Below are 26,594 nucleotides of genomic sequence, written 5' to 3'. Positions count from 1 at the left end.
AATATGGAATTAATGTGCTGTAATTTTCTATTATACATATATATAATAAGCATATAGCATATTATTAATATATTAAAATATATATTAAATAAAATGTATTAAAATTGTTTCTATTAACCTGATTTTCAGAGTTACAAGATCTCAAATGTCGCAAAATTTTAAAATTCGAATCAAAATTGAACTATTCTTTTGCTTAAATGTTGTTTTATTTTTTTATATTATGTCAAATTAAAATTATAAAAATTGCATTCCCAATGACGTGATTTTCGGATCATTTCATTTAAAAATGCAATAAAAAATGTTTTTCTTAATATATATTTCATATATTTCTCCTAACTATTTATTCTAAAAATTTCATTACAATTTAAATAAATTAGTTGGCAGAATATTTCGTATTTGGATCAAACTAAATTTTTTGTATATAAATATTACAGGGTATATGCAAGTTGAGCTCGCTCAATAAAGAGTTTCTCTTTAAATATTTCTTGTATCTAAGTGTGAATCGTCTATGAAATTAGATAAAATAAATACGCTTAGCCAAATGCAATTGCAATGGCTTTTGGCAATGCGTTGCAAGTCGAGCTCTGGCTTCAACAACTTGCCACACGCACATTTATGCTTACACACACAAGCAATCTCTCTCTCACACATACACACACACACGTACACACACACATGGTATGCTTGTAATTTAGCTGTGACTTTTTCTTTGCACAAGATTTTCGCAATGCATGTTGCAAATGCAAATATAAACAAATTAAATGCACTTTGCAACTGGCAAATACTTGAGATGGTAACGCGACTGCGATTGCGATTGCGACTCTGACTTTGGCTTGGACTGCGATGTGGCACAGACTCTGTGTGTGTGTGTGTGTTGGCATCTCGAGGACCTTTTGTGCGACAGGAAGTGGTATTTGTGGTTGCGCCAAAAGCTCGGCGGCAGTTGCATGCCACATGCCACAAGCACACAACGCAATGCAATTGTTAATGCTTATAATTAATGACAAAAAGTTGCCATTTAAAAATAGGCGGCACTTGCTCATTGCTCAGCATTTAAGTACCAATATATATGAGCAGCCCCGGTTGTGGCCCCGTTCTCTCCCCCGCCCTCTTTCCCCTCTCCACCTACAGTGTGGCAGACGTGCAAGGGCTTGACGGTTTCGCCTCGAAGTGTTCTTGAGGCAAGCTCTCGCTTGTCTCTGTGTGTGTCTGTGTGTGTGTGTGACAGTAATTTGGAGTGACAAAACGACAAAACTGCGGCATCATAATGATTTCTCTGTCATTCAAAAAACACACACACATACGCACACACATTTCTGCATATTTTAATGCACTCACGCACAGTGTGGCAGAAGCAAGAAATCAAACGGCAAAGTGCCGGGAAATTTATTCAATTAACATAATTTGTTCGTCTGTCCGCAAAGCAAACACTTTAAACTTCAACTTGGTTAGCTGAGTCAGCGACGTATGCAAATGCCTCCACGGACCCAAGAACAAAGTGTTGCTCAAGTATCTCAGCGACTGAACCCATACGAATCCCCCTCCATCCACTTCCCCCCTAGCAGCTGAACTTACCGCGCTTTTGCATAAACGAAAACAAATCATCGAGAAACTCCTTGCGCTTGGGATCATCGTTGATTTCGTAGAGCTGCAAACAGAGAAATAAATGCAATATTAGTAATACAATAAATATTGAAAAAAAAATATATATAAGTATGTAACTACAATTGTATTCGAGAAGCAAGCGCATACTTGACTTTCAGCCAATGAATTTGCGCAAAATGGTTGCCACATGCCACATGCCACACTCTCAAATCTATTGTTCTCAGTTGGATAACAAACGCTCAACAATGCAATAGACAATAGCCTTGACATGTGTCTCTCGCCTCGCCTCACCTCACCTCTCCTCTCCTCTACACTCCTCTCTGCTTTGACCCTGATCCCAGCCCAGCGTTAAGGGCGCGTGTTCACGCTCTCATTCATTCCCATTTGACTCTTTTGGGGGTTGTTTCAAACGTGGTGTGAATCACCCTCAATGGGCATTGGAAAAAGGGCAACTTCTCTGACTGTGTGTGTGTGTGTGTGTGGCGACAGTAGCCTCACACAATACGTAATTAGGTGATAAACAAGAGGATTAGATAAAGCATTGTCTATGCACATATATAGAAAAAAAATTACTTGAATTTTACCACAAGGAAAGAGTTGAGCACAATTAAATAGAAATCTCAATTTTCTATATTATACGATATAATAAAGTTTTTAAAAGAAAACTAAAACAATAATATAATTATATTATAATAACTAAATTATAATTTCTTCTTCTATATATGAGTTTTTGAGAGCAAGAGAATCTAGCTCAGATAATTATTTTATGAATAAAATATTATAATAATAAGTATAATAATGAGTTGCATTTGAGCAGAAGAAAGGAGTTGAGCACAAAATGAAATGTTCTAAATGCATCTAAAGTATATATCCCATATATATTCTATTATATATATGATTAATTATATACAGCTTAATGAAATTTTTTTGAGAAACAACGAAAACAGTAATATTATATAATTATTATATAAACAAGAGAGGACAGAATTCTTGGCTGTATTTTATAAAATTTCATTAAATTTTTGATGACAGCGAGCAAAAACGTTAAGATATTTTTTTTTATTACCGTTTCGAATACAATATAAAATCTTTTAATATGTTATATGTTAATATATGTTAATGATTTATTGTAATTAGTTTTTGTTTCGTATTTTTTTAAAATATATTGTAAACTGAGCAGCATTTTAAATTAAATAAAATGTGTTTTCCTTATACAATACAAATTGATGAAATTTTGTTATTATTCTTCTGATTTATTGCAAAATTTTCCATATAAATTATTTATTTTAATTAGTTATTTTTGTGTGTTTTATGAAGCGTTTAATTATGTATATTTTCTAAAGCTTCAAAGTGCTATCATAAAATGCAAATATAATGCATTTAATATTTTTGTATTAAATCATTCTTAAGCATAAAATATATTTGCAAATATAATGCATTTAATATTTTTGTATTAAATCATTCTTAAGCATCAACAGCATAAAATATATTTATAATCCCTTGAAATGTTTTCTGCTAATTGATCTTTAATTTATTCAATATTTTTTTCCTTATATGCTCATAAATATTTCGTAGATGGAATTCATGCTTAATGTTGATTTTTATTCATAGTGATTCCTCTTTTTATTTCTTGCTCCTCAGGCGATTGCCCTATGACCTCTTTCGCTGGTTGCTGGCTGTGGTTGCTTTTGTGTTGTGATTTTACCTCTAGTACAAAATCATTAAAGTAGAAGCCTAGTCAAAGCGTGTGCAGACATATCCAGCCAAAGACAGCATACACACAAAGACAGAGAGAGAGAGAGAGAGAGAGAGAGAGAGAGAGAGAGAGAGAGAGAGAGAGAGAGGGAAGCAAGAGTTGTGCATGTATAAAATTAATGACAACATCTGAGTGAACTCATCAAATTTGGAATTCATCATACTTTCCGCCTACTGCAGCAACAGCAACAGCAACGGCAAAGGAAGAGGCAAAGTCAAAGAAGGTATAAGACGAAGCCAAAGCCAAAGTCGGTTTTGGCCATATTTTCAGTCTTTGGGTGCACATTCTAAGTCAATGCGAATGATGATGAACTGCCTCGCTTCCCCACTCGCATAAATGATTTAAAACGCGAGCTGAAGTTACAGCAACAACAACAACAACTGAAACTTGCAGACATATGATGGAGTCGCGAGTCGCTCTCTCTCGATTTAAAGCTCGAGTTCAACAAGTTGCCAGGCAGCTGAAGCTGAAGTTGAAGTTGAAGCTGAAACTGAAGCAGGAGGCAACGCGGCTTCGACTGGCTCAGACTGTTTTTTATGATGCACGACGCCCACAAGAGTTATAGTACATATGTGTGTATGTGTATGTGTATGTGTGTATACATAAATGTATTAATATTCATATGCATATGTATTTGTGGCGTATCAGAGTATCTGCTTGGGGCACATGCAATTGATTGAACTTCAACTGCATGTTGTTCTGCGTTTAATGCGTTTTTTTTTCGTTTTTGTTTTTGGCATTTATTTTATTTCATTTCGGCATTGCGTTGCATTTTTTATTTTGTTTTTAACAGCCGCTATGAAATTGCAATATTTATAATTTATGAACGACGCGACGTGGATCAAGTTTGTATATATCTGTTGTATGTATATGTATTTATACCTCCTGTATTTGATCTTCAGAGATGAGCATCTTTGCACTGCTCTCACACACACTTGATTAAAGCACTTGGCGATGGGGAATTTTTTAATTAATTTCTGTTGCGTTTGTTGCACTTTGCGGGATTTTCCGCTATTACCGGGGGGGAATTCGGATAATTCACTTTGGTATTTCTTTAACGATTTTTTTTTTTTGCTAGACAATTTTTCACACAGGATGCACAGCCACAATCGATCGATCAACGCGACGATGCAACGCCATCAAAGGTCGTTTATCAACTAAAAATATTGAAAGAGCCGCGCCGAGTGCAGCAATCGACGCTCAGTACAAATCAAAACGACAAACAGACAAACACACATACATACACAAGTATGTGTACACACACATACACACACACACACACACTCACGCACATACGCACATGGTAATCGATGTTTGCCTGCGACTCTTCGGCATCTTTTCGTATTAATAATATGCTTTGTACCTAATAAAAATGAAGTCCGCATTGGGTTAGTTGGTGAAAAATGTGGCTGAGGCAACCCTTGTTGTTGTGGAAAACCTGCCTTACATCACAGCAGCAGCAACAGCACAACAGAGCAACAAGAGCTCAGCAGCCGCAGTCACAGTCCAATCGACAAATCCCTGCAATAAAACTATAAAAATCCCCTAACAGAAGTTCTAGACCAATCATAATCGTTTTTATAACTGCTGCCGCTGCATATGCAAGTAACTGTCCCTGTGTTTTGGTTGAGGACACATGGCACACATAGATACACACACACACACACATAGATACACTCTTGCTACTCGGGTTCGGTTATAAAAATAATCTCACTTATTTGTCGCTAGTCGCATTTTGCTTGTACCTAAAATATGTGTGTGCTTGAAATTTGAATCCTTGATTCTAGGAATTCTCGAAATGCGTTTAGCTGCATCAAAGTGTGTGTTAATGCGCGTCTGCATCTGTGTGTGTGTGTGTATAATTTATAACTATCAGCACATTGCACATGGCATTGAAAGTGCAAGGTTTCCAATGGATATGCTACTAAAAATGATATAGCCAGATCCCGTTGCATTTCGCCTTATAATTTGTCCAGTTCCATTTACACATGCTCATTACACATACACACACACATGTATACACTCGCACTTAGTATGTGTGAGTATCTTATGCACATATTTATTTAAGAATTTCACACTCGTTATTGAAAATCTGTTGACCAGATTTTGTATTTTGCTTTTTTCTCTCTCTCTCTCTCTTTTGTTTTCGTTTCATTTTAATTAACTGAATTTCGTTTGGGGTTTCGCTTATTTTTGTTTTTGTTTTTTATTTTATTGCCTTTGTTGATTTTAGTTCTTCTTGAAGTACAGTGCCTGCTGATTAAAAACAATTGAAAGTCGGCGAAGTAAATATCAATAAAAAAAATATAAGGAATGTTGTTGATTGCGTCTCCAAAAAAAATGATTAATTCAAAAATTATCGCAATCATTATGAGAAAAGACGTTGACTAGTTTATGATATAAGAGTAACCGGTTAAAGCAACATAAAAAAGAAAAAGAAAATGTATATTAAGTGCTCATAATTGGAAGCAAATTGAAGACTTGCGCCAGCTTCAAACATAACTAAATTGTTGTCAATCCTTTGACTAATAATTTTGAAACAATTTTCGAAAATATTATTAGGCATTTATCTTCAAACTTCACTGTTTCAAATTTGGTAAATTTTTTTATTTTTCATCCATTTTTATTGTAAATTATGTCATTATTTCAGTCTTTTTTAATTAAAAATATTTTAAGATTTTTCATTTTCTTTTTTATATTATAGGGAATTTTTGTATCTGTATTTTTAATTTTCAAAATTAAAAGATTTTATAATCTTATTCATTATTAAGGGTTTGTCAATTTAAAATTGTTGTCATTTTAAAATTTTTAATTTTAAAAACTTTTAATTTCGAAATATTTTATTTTTTTGTTTTAATTTTTGGAGTTTTTTCATTATTTTTATAAATTTTTAAAAAGCGAGTACCTAAGTAATTCAGCATTATAAGTTCCCATAACTTTTAATTTTCTGATACCACAATAAAACGAAGCATATGAAAAAAATTCTAAATTTTAATCTGTAAAGTTATGTACTTCTTCAGCAATTAGTTCCTAAATTAGTTTTAAGAAAAATGTATAGATTACATAAATAAATGTGTTGTCAAATTCAAGAGATTGGATTTTTGTCATTTAAAATCTAAATCAAAACCAATCATTTGTTGAATAATTTTAAAATAATTTTCTAAAATATATAGTATAGTAGTATAGTATAGTATATAATATGTAATATAATATATAAATAAATTGATAAATTCTCATCAACAAAATTTACTATTCCAATATCTCAATGAAGGGATTTATTATTTGTCACTAACGGATTACTCTAATAACTTAGTTTTGCTCAATAAAATTGGATTCTGCTGGTGACACAAAAAAAAAAAATAAAAAGATTTTTAAAAATATTCTATCATATAAATTGGAAAAGTTATGCACATATATTTTTAAATTAAATTCTTCCGAGTGACATTTTCAATAATTTGCATTGAGTTGCTGGCTCAGTTTTTAGCAAGATTTAGACATTAACTAGATAAATGAGTTGTCAAATTCTCAGAGAATACCTTATGGATTTGTATGCCAAATAATGTCTAATGGGAGGTGTGTTATTTATTTTATTTGTGAGTATGTGTTTCTTTGTTATTGCTATAAATTGAATTTGAAAATGCATTTACTACTTGGCATGGCAAGAATATATATTTATTTGTATTCGTGTTAATTATTTTAGAACGTTTACTAGCAATAATATAACAAATTTCATTGCCTTTTCGTACAAATCGGCAATAATATTTATAATTATTAACACTAAATAATGGGCAACATGCGCCAAAGTTTCGTAATATGCATATGGAAAGCAAATTGCAATTGAGAATTGAAAATCTGAATTTCAATTTGAGAATATGAGGAAATGTATTTATGTGCTACACTTGTGTGTGTGTGTGTGTATATCTATGTGTATGCAGATACATTCACAATGTAGAGAAATACGATAAAATAAAATAATATTGGAAAATGCTTTGGGGTCTATAATTAAACATAATTATTCAGTATGTACAGATAATTGACATTGATTAATGAGAGCAAACTCACACATAGAATACATATATATGTATATACATATAATGCATATGTATTAAGCAAAACTAAATCATATAGAAATGAGGAAAAATACCAAAATAATATTTCGTCTTCGTCTAGATAGTTGGACGAACGAACGCAGAGACGGTGGTATGAATAGATGGATGGATGGATGGATGATTTGATGGCTGTCTGACTCGAGCATTGGGGCGGCGGCAGTCGCAGTCCCGTTTCTATTTTGTTTTTGCTCCCAGAACGAACCGAATGAACTATACAAGTTGAAGAGCAATGCTCGGCAATTTCAGATTTTTCTTTTGGCATCACAAATTCAAAATGGCTTTTCATACGGCGACGACGACGGCGGCAGCTACTCACTCAATTAACATAATTAACGTTTTGAGAAGCGGCCACATTTTCACAATTAATGAAAGACGCCATTTTGTGTGTGTCGAGATGCGCGGCGAGCAGATACAACAAAAAAAAATTTGCTTAAAGGGATTAGGCAACCAACACCTACTAGACGCAGTCGGAGAGAGAGAGAACTGAGAGAGAGAGTGAGGAAGATAGCTGGGCGGGCAGGCGTAGGTTAATCCGGTTTCAGTCCGGTGTAAGCGAAGGTATTAACCGTGAAGCTGTAGCTATAGATACAGATACAGATACAGCTACAGTTTGAGCTAGCAAAGTGTAAGTATCTATCTATCCATGTTTGCATCGTGAGGGTCAAAGTTTTTATAGTGCATAGAGAATGCGGGCTGTTTGATGAATTGCCACAACCTCGCCGAGGGTGTACACAGAGTTAATCGAAGTTTAGTTTTATGGACCAAAAAGCTGTTGCGGTTCACACGGCGCAACAAAATACAGTTTTTATTTTTGGCAACAAATGAAACTATTGAAGCATTGTTTTGTCTTCCTCTTTAATTACCGAAATTGTTGTGCACTTCTTGAGAGACACAAAATTTCAAGCAGTCATGCGTAAAAGATTTTAGAGCAGTTTCAATTTTAAATTTCTTGTTAAAACTGGAACTTTTCTCACCAAAATCAAAGTATCGAAAGATGATTAAGTGAGTAAAGAAAGAAAAAGAGCTGCTTGAGCATTTTAATTGCTCAATTGCAGCAGACAAAAACCGGAACCGTTTGCGATGCTGGAGAGAACTCGAATGCATGTGAAACAGCTTCGAGGCAGAGAAGCGTCAAAACGAGATCAAAAACTTGGCGCATCCCCCTCTTCACACACACTTAGTGCGCATCTTGGCAACTGGACAACTGGTTCAAGATGTTGTTGTTGTTGTTGGCTGGCTATTAGCCGTTAATTGATAGTTTTGAGAGCAAGCAACCCATTGGCGAGCATGCTGCATTTAGTTTGGGTTTGGGTTTGGACTTGGTTTTGTTTTTGGTTTGTTTGCAAAGAGATTAAATTGACTAACACTAACCTGTCTGACTTGTTTGTACTGCTCTTCAAAGCTCCAGCCATTATTCTGCTGCGATGAATTCGATGCCTCGCTGGACGTCGATGAATTTGATGCGGAATTAGCTGTAAAGTGGCGCACGTTGAGTTCAATATTCAATGGTTTTCACTTCCCATACTAACCTTCTTTGGCGCTTGGCGCTGTTGGCGATGCAAATGAAAATGGATGACCATTGTTGTTGTTGTTGCTGCTGCTGTTGTTGTTGTTGTTGTTGCCACTGACAGCATTGCTGTTGTTGTTACTGTTCCCTCCTCCTCCTCCTCCGCCTCCTCCTGCTCCAGTTCCTCCACCACCTGCTCCACTATTGCTACCATTATTATTATTATTGACCGTATTGGCAGCCATAACTGCAGCAGCAGCCGCGGCAGCCGCAGCTGCTCCTGGCCCTCCACCGGTGGCGACTCCGTTGTATGTGGCGCCATTGCTGGCGGGCGGCACGGGCCCAAAGGATGCAGCTGCCGCAGCTGCGGCCACCGAGTTGTGGGGCATCGGAAAGGCCGAGCCGATGGTTGTGGGCAACATGTTGGCACCAAAGGCTGCTGCATGTGCCGCCGCTGCGTAGTCCTGCTCCTGCAAAGCATTCGAATCGAGATTGTTCCACTGTGAATTCAGGTTCATTGCGAAATTGTTTTTGCCTCGTTTTTTTCGGTTTTATTTATATTGAATTATATCAATACTCAAATAATACGATTCAAATTCCAAATCTCATTGATTTAATCGACAAATTATATAAACGCATGCGATTCAAATGTGTGTTCGACTTAAAGATGCCCTCTTCATGAATTTAAAGAAACTTAGTAGACCTTTTTTAATTTGTTTTTAAAGTAAAGTATAAAACTTGATTGTTTACTGTGCACATTAAGTTTTACAATGAAAGTTACTTTATATGTGTATCTGTTCAGCTAAAAAATGTGCCAAAATATTATTTGTATAGCTTGCAGAACATAAAGAAAATGTGCATATTAAAATTGCTATGTTTTTGAAAAACTGAGATATGTGATATTTTTAAGACAGACAATGAAACGGATTATAAAATGTATTTTAAGGTTCTGCAAAATAATTTTGCGATGCTTACTTATGGGATTATCATAGATTTTGTATTTATATGCCCTCTAAATTTTTATACAATCAGATAGAAATTGTAGAAGTTATTTAAGAAATATTTTTGTATGGGAAAAACGGCTAGTCTAGTATATTTTTTTTCTATGGTATATTTGTTGTCTATAATATATTTTAAATGTAGTACTATATCAATATACCAAATATAGCGATTGGTATATTATAATATTTTTGACGTATTAATTTGGAATAACACCGCACTGTTAAACTATTATTCAAAATGGATAGTGTGTATCTCACAGTCGAGCACACTCGGCTTTCAAAAATTATTTCAAATTTTTTATAAATTTATAAATTTTGAAAAGCTCACTTATCTAATAAATGAAAATAAATAACCAACCGTTGTGAAATTAAAAATTGCATCAACTATTATCATGTAATTAATGGATTTTGTAAAGAATATATCAAAGAAATATGTTTTAGTATATAAATAATAAAGAATATAAGAAATATTTTTTAGTATAAAACTCACTTATTTGATAAATAAAAATAAATAACCAACCTATGTTAAAAGAAAATTGGCTTCAACTTTGATCATGTAATTAATGGTTTTTGTAAAGAATATATCAAAGAAATATTTTTTAGTATATAATATCTTCTCTTTTCTCTTTAAGTTAAGCGGGTTTTTGTATATTGCGACATTTTTTTAGCGGATTGATAGTGATTCTATTTTACAGCTGTATATGTAAACAAGTTTTATTTTTCCCTTTACTTTAAAACTTAAATGATTACTATAAGATTTATATTTTGAAAATATTATTATTTTCAATTAAAAATAAATATTCAAATAAATAAATGAGTTATTGGCAAATTTTGTTATTAAACTCACCATGAGACCGACTTTCATATCACGCACTTGCATCTTGAGCTTCTCGAGAACATCGCTGTGCTGTAGATTTGGAATGCTGTGTAGTCCGCTGATGCCCATGAAGCTGCCCAGAGCATTGAGCGGATGATTCGGGGGCAGCTGATGATGATGGCTGTAGAAATTGAATGAAAGAGAGTCAGAGAGAAAGGAAATAATGTTTAAAGATTGCTACCAAGATCAATTAGTTCGATTCACTTGCAACACACCTGAGTGGCAGATCTGTTTGCTGCTCGGGACTGGCGAAATTGAGGCCAGCACCGCCGGCAACTGTGTGACTGAGCCGGGCGGCAATTGCCGCCTTGGCGCTCAGCTGATGATGCTCACCGTCAACGGAATCGCAGTCGCGCATTTCGTCATCGGTTCGATCGCCGTGGGACTGCAAAAGAGAAGGAGAGAAGAGAATAAACAAGTGAGAATTGTGTGTGTGTGTGTGTGATACAATTGATGGCGGCGCTTATGCCACAACATGCGGCAACAATTGCCCACAATGAATCTCGCGAGCTCCCGCTGCGTTTTAGCCAAATGTGCAACACTTTGTCATCACGGCGGCATTCTTCTGAATATTTTTTTTGTAGAACTGCGTGGGCAGCATTTAGCATTGAATGGAATTGAAGATCGGAAGAGATGGCATAGCCCGTGCCAAAAGGACAACATTAAAACACATAAAGCGAGTGCTACAAGCAATTTCAATTGTGTTGCCAGCGAGGCGACAACAAAGCTAACCACTTAATAAATTAACAATGGCAAGCCGCGCTAATGGCAATCAACCAGAGCCAGAGCCAGAGCCACAGAGAGAAAGAGAGCTCGCTCAGAGGCAGAACCAAAGCAAAGCAAAGCAAAGCTGGTCCAGGCTCAGGCTCAGGCCATTAAAAGCCCAGGGCCAGGTCACAACCATGGCGTATCCGTGGCCACAACCGTTTCAAGCGTACTATTGCCAGCCGTGACTCTGGCAACGAAGAAGTCCGCCACGCTTGGCCGCCGTCGCCTCCGTCCTCCTCCTCCTTGCCCCTCTTCACACCCCTTTGGCACTTGCTACCTTTTCTTCTATGTGGCACTCCCTATCGACTCTGTCCGCTCTTTGCTTTTTATGCATTTGGAGAGGTGCAAATTAAGCGCATCTGTGACTGTGTGCAAATCGGGAATTTTCAATTTAAACACAACCAGCAGCAGCAGCAGCATCGTCTACACACTGACACACACAAAGTAACCTGCGTTGCACAAAGTAAGCCAATGCATTGGCCAGGTTAGACCAAGCTAGACCATCGCCATCATCATCATCATCATTTCGATCATCATCATCATTTCGATCATCATCAGCTGCTGCAACAGCATCCAATGTGTGTATACAACATTTATCGTCGTCTTCGTCTTGGTCTTTCGATGTCGTTGTCGCTGTCGTTGTTGTTGTTGTCGTTGTTGTCGCGTTGCTGTAATCATAAATGCAACCAAAACCAAAGCACACACTGACAATGCAATGGCCAAGAAGCTGGGCATGAGAAGAGAGTGCAACGCAGTTCCAAGAATTCTTTGAAGTTGTGCGCAGAATGCAAACGAATATACTCATGAATACGGTTACGAGTGCACTGTGCAAAAACTATGCCAACACACCCAATTTTTCTAGTTCATTTTGAGACTATCTATTTAAGCTAAGTTAAAGTATTTTGAACGGAAAACTAATTTATGTTTGGCATTAATGATAAAAGTCTATAAAAAATATTGCAATGTAAATTATGTAAAACTACAGTATAAATTTAAAATGTTTACCTATCATTTTCGGTTTGCAATAAATGTACCTAATATTATATATCTATACTAAATTTAGTATATTTTTTGAAATAAATATACCGAATGTATACTAAATATATTTATATACATAATTTGGTATACTCTTCATACAAAATTTACTATATATACTTGATTTAGTACATATTTGATATATTTATAACAAACAGAAAATGTTAGGCAAACATTTTAATTAAATGTAGTACCAAACATATACTAAATTTAGTATATTTAGTTATTGCAAACAAAAAATGTTAAGCAAATATTTTAATAATAATACAATTTTTACCAAATATATACTGAATTTGCTATATATGCTAAATATATATAAATAATATATATATAAATACATACTGAATTTGGTATATATGCTAAGTTTTTTGCTGATATACAATAGATTTTATGTTCAGGCTCTGCCTTTGATTAGCAGTCTTTCTCACAGCATTTGATTTTGATAAATTTTAGTAGGTTTAGCTTAATTGCAATTCTTTTAAAAAGAAATTGTGTGTCTTGTCTGTTAAGATTTTTTGATTGAGATTGAGATTTTTTTAGTAGTAAGCTAGCAATAAAAAATCTAATTTTTTAATGATCTAAGAATCTCTCCTTACAATCTATTGTAGCACGTTTTAAAAGATTGCTCTGCAGTAACCGCTGCATTTCTCTAAGTGTATTAGCATATGTGGATATATGGCAAAAATGTTGCTAACACCATTTGGTTAACTCATATGATATGCGGCAACACTGATAGCCGACATGGCTTAAACGCTGTAGCGCATAATGAAATGGTAACTTTTCTCTCTCTCCCCCTTCGCGATCTCTGCGCAGCCTCCACTGCCCCCTCTCTCGCCATCTCCGTCTCTCTCGTTGCGTTACGTTACGTCCATCTTCTTTGTGGCTTATATGTGAGGTTGCACATATTGGCGCATTGATCGCTGTTCGCATTGGACGCTGCTTGTCCGTTCGTCTCGTCTCGTCTTGGTTGGTTACTTTACTTGCCAATTCGCGGTTGCCACACACATAAGTGCACACACTAATATGACTATGTGTGTGTGTGTGTACATCAAATTAATGTAAGTTATCGAATCCATGCGAAATATGCGAGCTCTGTGGCCGATGGACGCTTCGCTGGCAACATTTTAGTTGCGGTTGCTGTTCCTATTGACGTTGCAATTGGTGTTGTCGTTGTCGTTGTTGTTGCTGTGTTTGTGGCTGTTGACCAGGCCCAAACAATAATTGTGGTATAGTCTGAGCTGAGCTGAGCTGAGCTGTGTGGTGTAGCCACAAAGCAAAAGGCATGCAACGTTTACGACAAGTTGCACCTATAAAATGTCTAATTAATGCACAACGAATTTGTGCCGCTTTTAATGCTGCATTGTACCTTGGATTGCCAGTTGCAGTTGCACAAATTGCCCTGTATTTTCCTTCTTTTTTTTTTTGTTTGATGCAGCTCGTTAACTGATCGATAACGAATCGATAAATCAGTTGCATAAGAGCGCACACGAAGAAAACAAGCCGCAGCTAACTCTAATTAAATTAACCCCAAATGACACTAAACAGTTCATAAGAATGAAAATTTATAATTAAGTGCGGAATTTTAAATTGCAAATTTGCAATTTCCTATTGGAATAATGTTTGTTGAAATAAAGAAAATAAAAAGAAAACTTCTATACAGAATATCGCAATTTTCGCAAAACAATAAAATCTTATGGAATACAAACAAACATATTAGTATATTTATTCAAGAATTTGGCTTTACGAAATTATCTGGATGCAGTTGTTAAGCAGCCTCTAAAAATAAAATTCATTTATGTACACAGAGAGAAAAAATTTAGCAACAAAAAGATTGCAAATCTTGATTTACGAGTTTTTAGATCTTAAAAAACTCTTAAGTGAAGATGTTTTTGCTAAATTTGCATTTTAAGATTAAGAACATCTTATTTTAAGATTAAAATCGTGTTTTAAGATTAAAATCTTGCTTTAAGAATGATGTTTAATTTAAGAACTTTTCGATCTTAAAAAGAATCTTGAAGCAAGATTTTTTGAATGCAGCTGATGAGTAACCTCCAAAGATAAAATTAATTTATGTGCATATGTATATGAAAAAAACAAAGTCCTAGGCTGAATTCTTTTAAATTTATTTGTCCGGCATAAGCATAGAATATTTGTAAGACATATTTTATATTCCCACTACCATGTATAGTTATTGTGGTTTGTTTATTCACAAACAAACCAATGACAAAAATATTTTAATTTCAGAACAATTTAAACACTTTTAAATATCTAATTGAAAAATATCCATAAATAATTCAATGTTCGAATTGCATTTAAATTTTTAACTGCATTTAATAGATTTTTTTGCATTTTACACAAAGATTAGAAAAAACCTTCGCCGAAAAAAAAAATCATAAGCTGCGACTCAGTTATTTATTCACTTTGTTATTCATATAGATCACAATTTCAACTATATATTATGCGAGTATCTGCTTTTGTCTTCCCACTTTAAAGCATATTGCGCATACTTATCTCCAGGTCGTCAAATTTGAAGGCCCCACGACTATAATATCCATATGCAATTATGTGTGGCTGTCGCATAAATCAAGTGTCGCACGATAAGCTGTACTAGTTTTTGTTTGTTTTTGTGTTTTTGTGTTTTTGGTATTCCGCAAAACATTAAGTAATTTGAAGTAAGTTGTAGGGAAAACACAGAGTCGTTAATGATCGAGAAAAACGAGCAAGGGAAAACACACAAAAAAAAAATATAGGCAAAAGGAAATATATATATGCGGTAGATAGATAATGTATTAGTTGTACACCTACATGTTAGTTCCATTATTTTGGATTGATAAAGACACGTCGCGACGTGTTATCGGTTTTTAACTTTTACCAAAGCCATTTCATAAGAAAGCCGAAAAGACATTAAATCGCAATTAGACCTGCTGCAGAAGTCGCCACAATGGTTGCGCACTGAGTGCACCCACTGGGCCAAGATACGGATACAAGTGTGTATGTGTGTCTATATCTCTATATATACCACACAATGTTGTTGAGAGTGTAGATGGGGGGAGGCCCCGTTGATTGCAATTTACTTTAATAGCTTTCGATGCACCGCAAAAGGTGCACAATGACAACAACAGCAACTTGTATGACAAGATGGGGGCAGACACAAAGAGCCGACTGCTTTTCTGGGGAACTAAATGTGGCAGCTATCTAACTGCAAATTCAATTTATTTGCTGCTGACAGTTTTTATCACTAATTACTATAGTTTACAATTATTTTCGATTGAGAAACGCCGTTGCAAAATAATGCAACTCAATTTATTATCATTGCATTTGACCACAAATGCAATTTACTTAATTTGTTGTCAGCATTGTTGCATTGACAAATTGTCGGAAGCACTCACAGACAGAGCTGCAAGATCTGCTGCCGTCGGCATTCGGCTGCCGACTCAACAAACAAAAATCTGTAATTGCGGAAAAGATACACACAGCGAGAGAGAAAGAGTGAGAGTGCGAGTGCGAGAAAGGGAAGGGAAAGTTAGACTGCTGGACTGTTGGACAGATCCGTGCCGCATGTGCAACATGCCGTGCTAATTTTGAAACAAAAGGACGCGCCGTTTGCGGCCACTGGAAATGCATAATGTGACAAAGCGCTGCCCGAGTGCCGATTGCCGACTGCCCAGTGGCAAGCTGTGAAGGGCGCAGCATGCAAACAGGATGAACTAACTACCAAAGCAGTTCGTTTCCAGTTCTTCTCGATGATCCAGGCAGGCAGGCAGACAAACCGTTTATTGTGTGAAGGATTAAGATTATATGGCAGGCTTATCCATCTCTTTCACTCTCACCATCTACTCTCCCATTCACACTCTCATTCAGTCTGTGCGTGTGTTTTTTTTTTAGGTTGAACTGTAAACTAGATGTCCTAATGTTCTTATGATTCAAGTGTTCCTCTGGGCGTGCTGGCGTCTTAAGTTTATTAACGTCGCATTCACATTGTACAAATTTCAGGAATTATCTATTATAATGCTGGGACATGCAGCTATAATGTTTTTACATTTTCTGAGAATACTATATTTCATAGTAATAGAACTTAACCAGTAATAGAGTTGTCACTTGGCAAATTGTTGCGTCGCATTGTAACTATTAAAAAAATTATAGTATGTGTTTGCTGAGTAATGCTGTTAAAGTTGAATTAATTTATGTGGGTTTTTCAAAAACTACATTGACAAATAAGCAAATCTATTTCGGATTTTCATAATGACTTTCAAGCAAGTAAGTTATTTTGTATCTATTTTGTGCTATCTTTGTAATGTGTTCTATTATTATAACAACTGTACTGAAGTAATCACTGAACGATAGTGTCGATACTATTCTTAGTAAATTATTATTATTTCATTTATATAAAAACGATATTTTAATATAAAAAAGACTATGCGGCTGTGAACTTTGAAATAGCAGTGCGACAGAAAAAATGTAAATATCGAATTTTTGCATATTCCTGTTTGTTAGTTGATCCCTGGCATTATTTTTGTATTGTAAATAGATTATAGAGGTAGAAAACAAGCAAAAAAAAACCCGATTTGTTCAGTTTTTCTGTAATTTTGATATTTTACACCACTTTTTGACTACTTTTTGCTTTTCTTCCACAAAAAAAACCGAAATTCTTTTTAATTATATATTATATTATTTCCTTTATATACTTTACTTATTAAAAACAAATAAAATCTTTTATTTTAAGAAAAAATGGTAAAAATTTAAAAGAAACTCACTTCGTACAATTCTTGTTGATTCTAAAGTGAACATAGAATTGATAAATAAAGTAAAAACGATATTACTTGATCTTTCTTTTCAGATCTCTATATTTACTATTCAACAATTTTTCAGAAATAGGAATTTTCTTGAAAACAAAGTGTCTTTAATTTGCGAGAATTTAGTTCAAAGTCTCACATTAAGTTGATTAGCATCGTTAAAATTCTCGATTAAGTAAGAACATAAATGCATTATATGTTTCCATATGTACTTGAATGCATATGAGAGATAGTATAAAATTTAAATGGCGGCTTCTCTCACATCTGAATAAAAATGCGCGCAGACATAAATAAAAATTGCTCATTTACGCATCTTCCCCGTGGCGAATTATTTCAACGCGCAGCGACGATGACGACAACAACTTCGAGCAACAAGCAAGAACAACAACAACAGCAACAAGAGCAAAGGAAAAAAAATAAAATAAAAAATAAAAAGTACATATTAAGGGCAGGACCAAAACATGTGCAACGTGGTCGATACGGAAACGCCGCTGCAGGCGGAGAGCATGAAAATAAAATTAAAATGCAAAACGTATCTGTGAGATACTTACAAACAGACGCAGATAAGTACACACACATGTGTGTGTGCGTGAGTGCATGAGTGTTTGTATGTGTGTGTGCAGGTTTATGTTTGTGTGCGTCGCGTATTTCATTCGCTCGCAACGCGACGAAGCGGAAAAAATAAAGCGAATAAAATATAAAAATGGAAACAACAAAACAGCAACTGAAACCGAAACGGGCAACAAACATAATGGCGCATTCGTTGTGCCGGTTGCCCGCTGGCTGGCTGCGTGGCTGGACGAACGAGTGAGCAAGAAGAGTAAGTGAATGAGTGAGAAGAGTGAGCGAGCCAGCAAGCTCGCGCCCCCCTCCCGCAACCCTTTAGCCCAAAGCCCTCCCCAAGAGCCAACTACCCACTATTATATGGGCGCTGCACGCACGCCCATGTTACGTGTGTGTATGCGTGTGTGTGTGTGTGTGTCTGAGTAAAGGCAGACGAAAATTTCGCGTAAACAATAAAATTACAAAAAGCAGAATAAGGAAAGAAAAAAAGCAACTATGAAACCGGTTAAAAAATGGCAAATGGATAAGGGCCAAAAGTCTGTTGTTGTAAGTTTGAAGTCTGACGGATTCTCGCTGGTGGTTTTCTTTAGCTAGTTTCGATAGCAGGCAGGGCGGCAATTGTAATTAAAAAAAATCCACTGCATTGTTTTTATTACAAGCGACGAGGACAAGACGACAGCTCAATACGAGCAAACACACGCACACGAGCACACACACATGCAACGCTTAGCTGTGGATCGTATCGACGATAAACGAGCTTTTTGCCCGCTTCAACTCAACTAATTTCTTTTCGCATTCGCTTATTCATTCATTTAATATCGTTGCGCTCGCACACGCGAGCGAGAGAGCTTTCGTGTCGTTCTTCTTCTTTTTGTTTTTGCAATGCAGAAAAAAAGCCACGCCCTTTAGCAACGCGTCGCGAGTCGCGACGCGACGCGACGTTCGTTGAGGGGTTATTAGTGTTTTGATAATAAGCTTTTATATACAGTTTCATTAGGTGTGCGTGTGTGCATGTGCTTGTGTTGTTTACTACTTTTTATCGCAACTCATTCGCAAATGCAGCTGCTGGAACTACTGCTTGCCAATGCTGGAAATGGAAAATTCTAATTAACAATTTTATTAGCTATGGTTGAAAAATAATTCATAAATTCATTTTCAGCCAAACTGTAATAATCATAATTTTTATTAGTTTTTTGTGTGCTTTTTGGCATTTGTCGCCATTGCTTTTTATTGCCATTGTTCTTATTGCTTTGACATTTGGTATTTTTCTATAGTCGGTTTTTTTTCTACTTGTTTGCTGTATTTCTTTTTAAATTAAATTAAAAAAATGTCGCTAATATACACAAGTCTGATGACGTCACATATTCGAATTCAAGATCACCTTCCCCCCGCTTTCAAGAACATCCTCCAACCCCTCATAGAGCAGCTGACACTAAAAGCAACAAATTTCTTTTGTCATTGCGGTTGAAAGCTCAGCGCCATCCAAAGTGCCCCAAAGGGGGCGCCACTATCGCTGCTGCGACTCTCTGATACTTAATCAAATATTTTTACCGCCCTGACACACGTTATGCAACAACAACAAGAACAAGAAAAACAACAACGTCATATATAGACACTTGCCCCCCGAGAGCGCAACACAAACAGAATTTAATACAAATCGTTGGCTGTCAGCGTACAAGAAGCCAAACAAATTATAACAGGTGCCGTTGCTTTTGCCTTTTTGCTGAGTGCATTAAGAATCAAACCAAACCGAAACGTTGCCGAACCGAACCGAAGACACAGACATGCCCCCAAGCCATTGGGATTGAGTCCAGGAATGCTGTGGGGAAAGGGAAGAATGGTGGAGGAAGAGGGGTCGAATCAGCTAATTTTCCATTGCTTCATAGCCATACACAAATAAATATATAATGCCCAAGCAGAGTGCTAAACTGTTAGGAATCTGTAAAGCAAAACGGCAGTTAACGTCACTGAGATTCAGACACAAACACACAGACACACAGAGGCACAGAGAGACACTCACACTTCTTGCTCTCGCAGACAGAGAGAGCGAGAGAGGAGCAAGAGCTCCCACAGTCCACAGAGTGATTTAATGTGGGAACTGCCAATGGCGCTGATGTTAAACACGTGCGATGCCGGACAATGCCGCCCTCCCCCGTAATATTTCTCCTTCACTTCTCTTCTCTTTTTTTTTTTTGGAGTTCAACAATTGTCCCATGTTGCATATTGTCTTGTTGAATGGGGTTATATTGCTTGATTTAATTTAAAAACGATTCAAAAATCAAGCCAAACTTCAATCGTTTTAAACTGTGCGTTTAACCCAAGTAATTAAAGCTGTTGCTCTTGTTGCTGATGCCTCAAATAACGACCGACCACAAGATGCTGTTGCTGCTGCTGCTGCAGCAATGGGGCACGATTTTAACTGGCAACTGGCAGCTTCGAATCCAATTGCAAGCAACTTCTACTTCAGCTACGAGAGAGGCTCGCTTCATTTGAAAATTTATGACTTTTTGACAGCCCACATTATTGTTTAATCGTGACTTTTGGGCAAATCTCAGGCTCGTTTGCGGCAGCAATTCACTCTGTGGCATGCTTGTTGCATGGCCTGCTTCTAGGATTTGTTGATATGACCATTGATACTCGCTCGTATTAAAAATCGGACGCGCGAATGCGACCAGCATAAAATGCGACACTCTATTAAATTTTAAAGCGGATTCCTTAAGCCAGTCGATCGATCGACTGTGGCGTTGGCGTTAATTAAAAACACCCACATGTGGCAAATCACAACACCATTCAATTGAAATGAAAATTGAATTTGAAACTGAAATTGATACAGACGAACCCTCCCAACCCCGATCGGATCGATTCGCGCGTTCAATTAACACGGCCCAAAACTCTTTGACATTTATATATGAAATTTCATGCAAAGCAGTCAAGAATCGGGTAGATTCATATTATACACTCGTTTTGTAGAATGGAGTGTGAGTAAGAACAAGTAGGTGGATGACCAAGAGTCGATGTCGATGTCGATGACGATGACGAGAATGATGACTGGGTACAATGTTTGCACAGCGCTATCAAAAGGGGCAATTCGGAGGAGATGGATGGAAATGTCCAAAAGCGAAGCTATTAAAAATTATGTAAATAAAGTATGTACACTAAGAGAAAAGTTACGTAAAATCAATGTGAAACAAGTGCGAACACTTTAGTTGAGAGTGCTCAACATCCAAATTTAAAATAAACTTGTTTTGTGTAATAAATACAGCAGATTTCAAGAGTATAGCTCTTAAAGTCTTTGAGATCTACGCATTTACATTAGCGGACGGACAGACAGACAGACGGATTTTGCAAAATTACATACATAAATTATACTGCAAAGAGTCGGTAATAGCTCCTTTAACAATGACCATAGATTTAAACCAAAAATAAACAATTTTTTCATTAAAAAAATCAATTAAAATTGTAAGGAAAGGAAGAACTGAAAATAAAAGTGTCCTGATTTGAATTGTAAATAAATAAAAATAAAATTAAATATGAAATTTATAGTTGTGCCAAATTTAGATGTAAAAGTTTCAACATGAATATTATTGATGCCAAAAAAAGTGAAATATGTAAAAATTAAAGCTTTTAGATTGTAATCCTAGTACGAAACGAACTTCAAACTTTTTCGCAGTGTAGAAAAGTATGTATAAAGTCTGGCTCATTGTTGATCAACGCGGCACACTGTCTATCAACACTGAAATAAAAATGAAAGAAAAACAAAAGGCCTAACAAGAGTTTTATTGAAGAAGACACACACACATACACACACAGCTTTCATACCTGTACGTACCTATGCACAAACACACAGACTGGGAGAGTGTGTGTGCTTGGTAGAGAGGCAATAAAACCCATTTAATATTCATTTAAGGTACTAACAAATAATGCAAATATTTGAACATTTTATTTACATATGAACGCCATCAAAGAGTCGAATTGAAAGAGATCTTTCAATTGATGAAAGGTGAACGAGATCCCACAGAAGGCCTATACAACTACTCAGAGGCAGAGGCAGAGGCAAAGGTATAGGCCTGGTCGTCTCCAAGAGGCAGCTCACAAAACAGATGAATCTATTTGTGTTTATGAGTGTGTCTGTATGCACTTAGTGTGCGTGTGAGAGTGTGTGTGTGTATAATAAATGCGTTGTATGACCATTTAGCATGTCACCTTTTAACGGCTCCACGGCAAACAAAACGAAAACATCAACGGCAAAAACTCAATAACCAATATAACTCGCCTCTGCTTAATTTTGAATCAACAATTTAACATTATAATTACGTTTCGAATCATCTGCAAACACACAGAAACCAAGAATTGCATCAATACTCAAAGCTCAAAGCTTTTCGTCATCATTATCATCATCATCATCGTCACCATATCCCGGCCAAAATGCTGTGTGAGAGTGAGACGGCAAGAGTGATCGTTTCTGTTTCTGGTTTGTTAGTTGCCGGCGGCAAAACGGCAGCAATAATGAATAATAATCATAATAATAATTGGCAACAATTTTCATATTGGTTGTGACAGCACTTTTGTATTGTGCATAATGATGTTTGATTTGCAACATAAAAAATGTCATAAAAATGCAAAATAAGCAAAACATTTAAAATAAGACATTACTGATTAACCAACATAGTACAAGTTTGTAATGGTAAATTTCATTATTTCCACATACTTAGCAAATGATTAACACTTTTAAGACCCCACTAACTAACTGTTAATAGTTTTTGTTTTTTTTTTTTTTTTGCTTACCAAATCGTCACCCAAATCGGAATCGCGTTCAATATTGTTGGTTGAACGGCCGCTACAGTCCATAGTCGGATGCACTCGAAGTTGCATTACGAACTAGTTCAGGTATTCGCAATTTCTAGTTAATTTGTATTGTGAAGAAACACAGTTTTGCAGTTTTGTTTCAAATTTTTCATCCACTTTCTATGTACGTAAATTTACACAGCACTCTTCGATGTTGTTGTTGTTGGTGTTTCTTTTATTTCCCTCTTTCTTTGCTTTTACTTTGACTCCTGCGTTTGCATTGCCGAATTCACACTTTTCGCTTTTGGTTTTGCTACTTTGCTGCTGCTGTTGTTGTTGTTAATATTACTTTCGTCTCAGCAAGGCAAAAGGAAACTGCGATTAAGCACCGTTTGTTCGAACACAGATCCCGCGTTATTTCTTTTTGTGTTTAATTTCTAAGCTTGTTTTGCATTTCCGTTTGCTTTTGCTTTTGATATAATGTAATTTAGATAAACACTAAATCTGTTTCATCTGAAGTGTTTTCTTGCACTGCAATCGTTCTGCTTATCGATAACTCCTTATTTTCACGAACACACATTCACACACAGAGAGCGATTAACATTTAATTTACATTTAAACAAACGGCGCTGCGTTGTTGTGATTGTTGTTGTCGATGTTGCTTGGTATTATTAATGTTGATGTTGTTATTGTTACCTGCTGGTGCCTGATCGTTGACGAGATCGGCTCCTGTTGCTTATTAATTAACAATTTGTTCATTTATTTCACGTTTAATATCGCGCACTGTCCGCCGCATTCGCCCGACGCACACGGAACTCCAATTGGGAATAAAAATGATTCTCTCAGCACATCAAAAACGATGCGAGGCGTCGCGACCAAAGGAAAACGCGCGCGCCCAAAACTGCCGCTCTCACTCTCTCACTACAAAACTCTCTGGAACGTCTGGCAAACGAAACAGAGTGCAAAGAGCTCTCGTGTTCGTTTATGTGTGTGTTGTGCCGTTTCCATTCCGTTTTGAATATTATGTGATGCGCCGCCGCTCTCTCGCTCGCCAGCTGGTCTGGTCTCGCTGACTGGCCAATCGGATTGTCGTTTCAGCTGCGCTCAGGTGGCATTCAATTAAATTTGTAATCGTAATCTATGCAATACGAAAGTCGTGTATATATACAATGCGCTCGCCGCTCATTCGTTCGCCACAGGCACACACACACACACACACACAGACACGCACGTAAGTATACACAGCAATTGCCGCTCGCACTCGCACACGTTTATACGAGTATGTGCCTCCCCACCGCCCTTCTCTATCTGCCAACACTGTGGAGCATGCTTATGATGCTTGATTCGAGTGCTGTTTGCTCAGAGTTTCTTACTAGCTCGTTTTGCATCGAAATTATGTAGTACAGTGTTTTGCTATATAGTGATGTACGTACATACATACATATGAATTCATTATTTGTGTATATTTCAATCATAAATGTGGCGCTTTTTTTTATACGCGATTTAATTTCAAATACGCCCTTTTCATGCGGAGAATTGTAGTTTTGTGGGGCGTTAACATTTTGTCTGGCTGGACTTTTGCCAGCCAGCATGGCGTTTGATATGCTAGGTGGAGGAAGGGGGGAAATTACACACTTTCCAGCATACAGCATGCAGAAAACTTGATTAATGATTTGCGAGATAAATTACACTTGTAATGGGCCAAAAACAAAAACAAGAAGAAAAAAACACAACCAAAACGGTAGGTGGAATGAATGGTCATAGATAAGATAGAATGGGTGAATGAATGAGTGAGTGAGTGAATGAATGAATGCCTTTGCCGTTTAGCATTACCGTTACACTTACCGTTACCGTTACATTTAGCAGCTGCCCCCGCAAATAAATTCAGTTGCTGTTCGATGCTCACTAATTTGAAATTGATGAAAGCAGCGACGCAGCCGAGCACCAAGTGTATGCATGTATGTGTGTGTGTGTGTGTGGAGGGAGCGCAGGCGCTCAAGTGGGTGGCTGCCACCCTGCCACCCCCCAAGCGCCAATAACGAGGCAGCGACTGCGACTGCGACGTCGGCAGCAACCCACAGACTTGACTGATGATGAAGTGAGAAAGTAATTAAATACAATTTTAAATGTGACTAATGAGACGACGTCAAATTCGTGGCGCAAATGAGTCGAGCCAAGAGACAGAGGGTGGAGGGTGAAGGGGGTGGCGTTAGTGCCTGCTTTGGGGCGTGGCACGGCAAGAGGAAGCGGTAAGCGGCAACTGGACGTCTTTGAGCGCAACGCACATTTATCAATATTCAATAAATAGAACGGCATTTTCGCACGCACACCACAACAGACGGATCCGCTGTGCGTGTGAAACAGAAAATGTATCCACAAGATACACGCCATAAGTGCACACACACACAGATACTCGTCTAAGTATCTTGTGTGTTGGCAAGTATAACAATTACCGTTTGTTGTTGCCGTTGTATGCTGCTGTTAACTTTCATTTGGGGCCAAAGCTATTTGATTTTCAAAGTACGTCCCGTCCGCATTTCAAATGCTAAAAAACGAAATACTCAGCGAACAACAAAATAAAGCACAGGTGAAATTTGTTGTGCGCCGTTGTTTTTGTTTTTTTTTTTCTGTGTTTAATTCGTAGATACATAGAGATACATATTGCTAAATATATGTATGTGCATAGACAGGTATTCGAGTACGAACATCGTTTATTTGTCAACACGTCCATTTCCTGCATTTTGTGTTTTAGCCGAAAATGAAATATGTACGCATCCGCAACAATTTGAAAATAAATAAAGAAATCAACGATATACTCCGACATGTAGATATAGATATACAGATACAACCAAAAGATACACACACATCCGCCAAAGGGCTGCGACTCTCGGAGCTCTCATTAGTCGATGACTCTTATGTGTAAACGGACTCGCAAGTGATTTGGAAATTACATTTACCATATCTTCAAATATATATCTATGGGGGCTTTAATGTGCGACTTCACTGGAAAATCAACCTTTGAAATATTTGGGAATTTGATCTTCTGAATAAGTGGGGGAATTTCTGCTTTTGAAAAGAATAATAATAACACTAATACGTGATCGGAACGAATCGACATTTTTGTATTTCTTTTTTAATGGAATTCCCTTGCATTGCTCTTAGTAATTAAGTTGACAAATGGTTGAAGATTACAATTATAATACAATTACCAATTTCAATAATGTTTTTAAATATGTATTTACGAAAATATACTTTTAATATAAACAAGTAAGAAAGCTACAGTCGAGTGTGCTTTTCAAAATATACCGAAAATACTACCCCTAGTAAGTAGGCGTTTTTGTCCATACAAAAGTATTTCTTTAATAACTTCGACAATTTTAATCTGATCGTAACCAAATTTCCAGGAATCAAAAATTCTATAGTTGTATTGTATATACCAAAACAGTTCTAGCTTTAAAATTAATTTGAAATATATACCAACTAAACATACCGCAATAATACTATATATTTAGCATTTTGGTACAGTAATAGTATAGTGAAAAATATACCATACTGTCAGCCAAAGCATCGAAATTTCTTATATAATTTTAACAACTATTATCTGATTGTAACCAAATTTTCAGGAATTATAAAGACTATAGTTCTTATTCGGCTATAATTGGTTAGAAAACGTTCATTTAAAATAAATTACATTATAGAGAAATTGGGTATGTTATTTTTTTTAATGCATGTATTTATTTAATCACATATTTTTAATAAATTAAAATTTAATTTAAGCTATTGATAAATTTTTC

The 26,594-nt window shown here is 36.3% G+C and overlaps 1 protein-coding gene across 3 annotated transcripts in view; it reads right to left on the bottom strand.

Annotated features, from left to right (window-relative positions):
• Positions 1–23,629, bottom strand: part of LOC117567795 (protein dead ringer) — a 30,556-nt gene extending 6,927 nt beyond the window's left edge. Inside the window, exons 1-6 of one of the 3 annotated variants that reach the window (XM_052004012.1) lie at positions 23,497–23,629; positions 11,071–11,240; positions 10,826–10,976; positions 9,000–9,447; positions 8,842–8,942; positions 1,576–1,648 (exon numbers count right to left, since the gene is read on the bottom strand). In XM_052004012.1, the coding sequence (XP_051859972.1) occupies positions 1,576–1,648; positions 8,842–8,942; positions 9,000–9,447; positions 10,826–10,976; positions 11,071–11,240; positions 23,497–23,559 (1,006 nt within the window). In that variant the 5' untranslated portion in view covers positions 23,560–23,629. Of the gene's footprint in view, positions 1–1,575; positions 1,649–8,841; positions 8,943–8,999; positions 9,448–10,825; positions 10,977–11,070; positions 11,241–18,002; positions 18,066–22,800 lie in introns of those variants that run through there. The other 2 variants (XM_034248018.2, XM_052004011.1) reach the window with 2 other exon arrangements.
• Positions 23,630–26,594: the final 2,965 nt, after the last annotated feature.

The sequence above is a fragment of the Drosophila albomicans genome, chromosome 3 (genome assembly GCF_009650485.2).
Source record: "Drosophila albomicans strain 15112-1751.03 chromosome 3, ASM965048v2, whole genome shotgun sequence".
Classification (NCBI taxonomy): Eukaryota; Metazoa; Arthropoda; class Insecta; order Diptera; family Drosophilidae; genus Drosophila; species Drosophila albomicans.
This window is presented reverse-complemented; position numbering and strand designations above follow the sequence as displayed.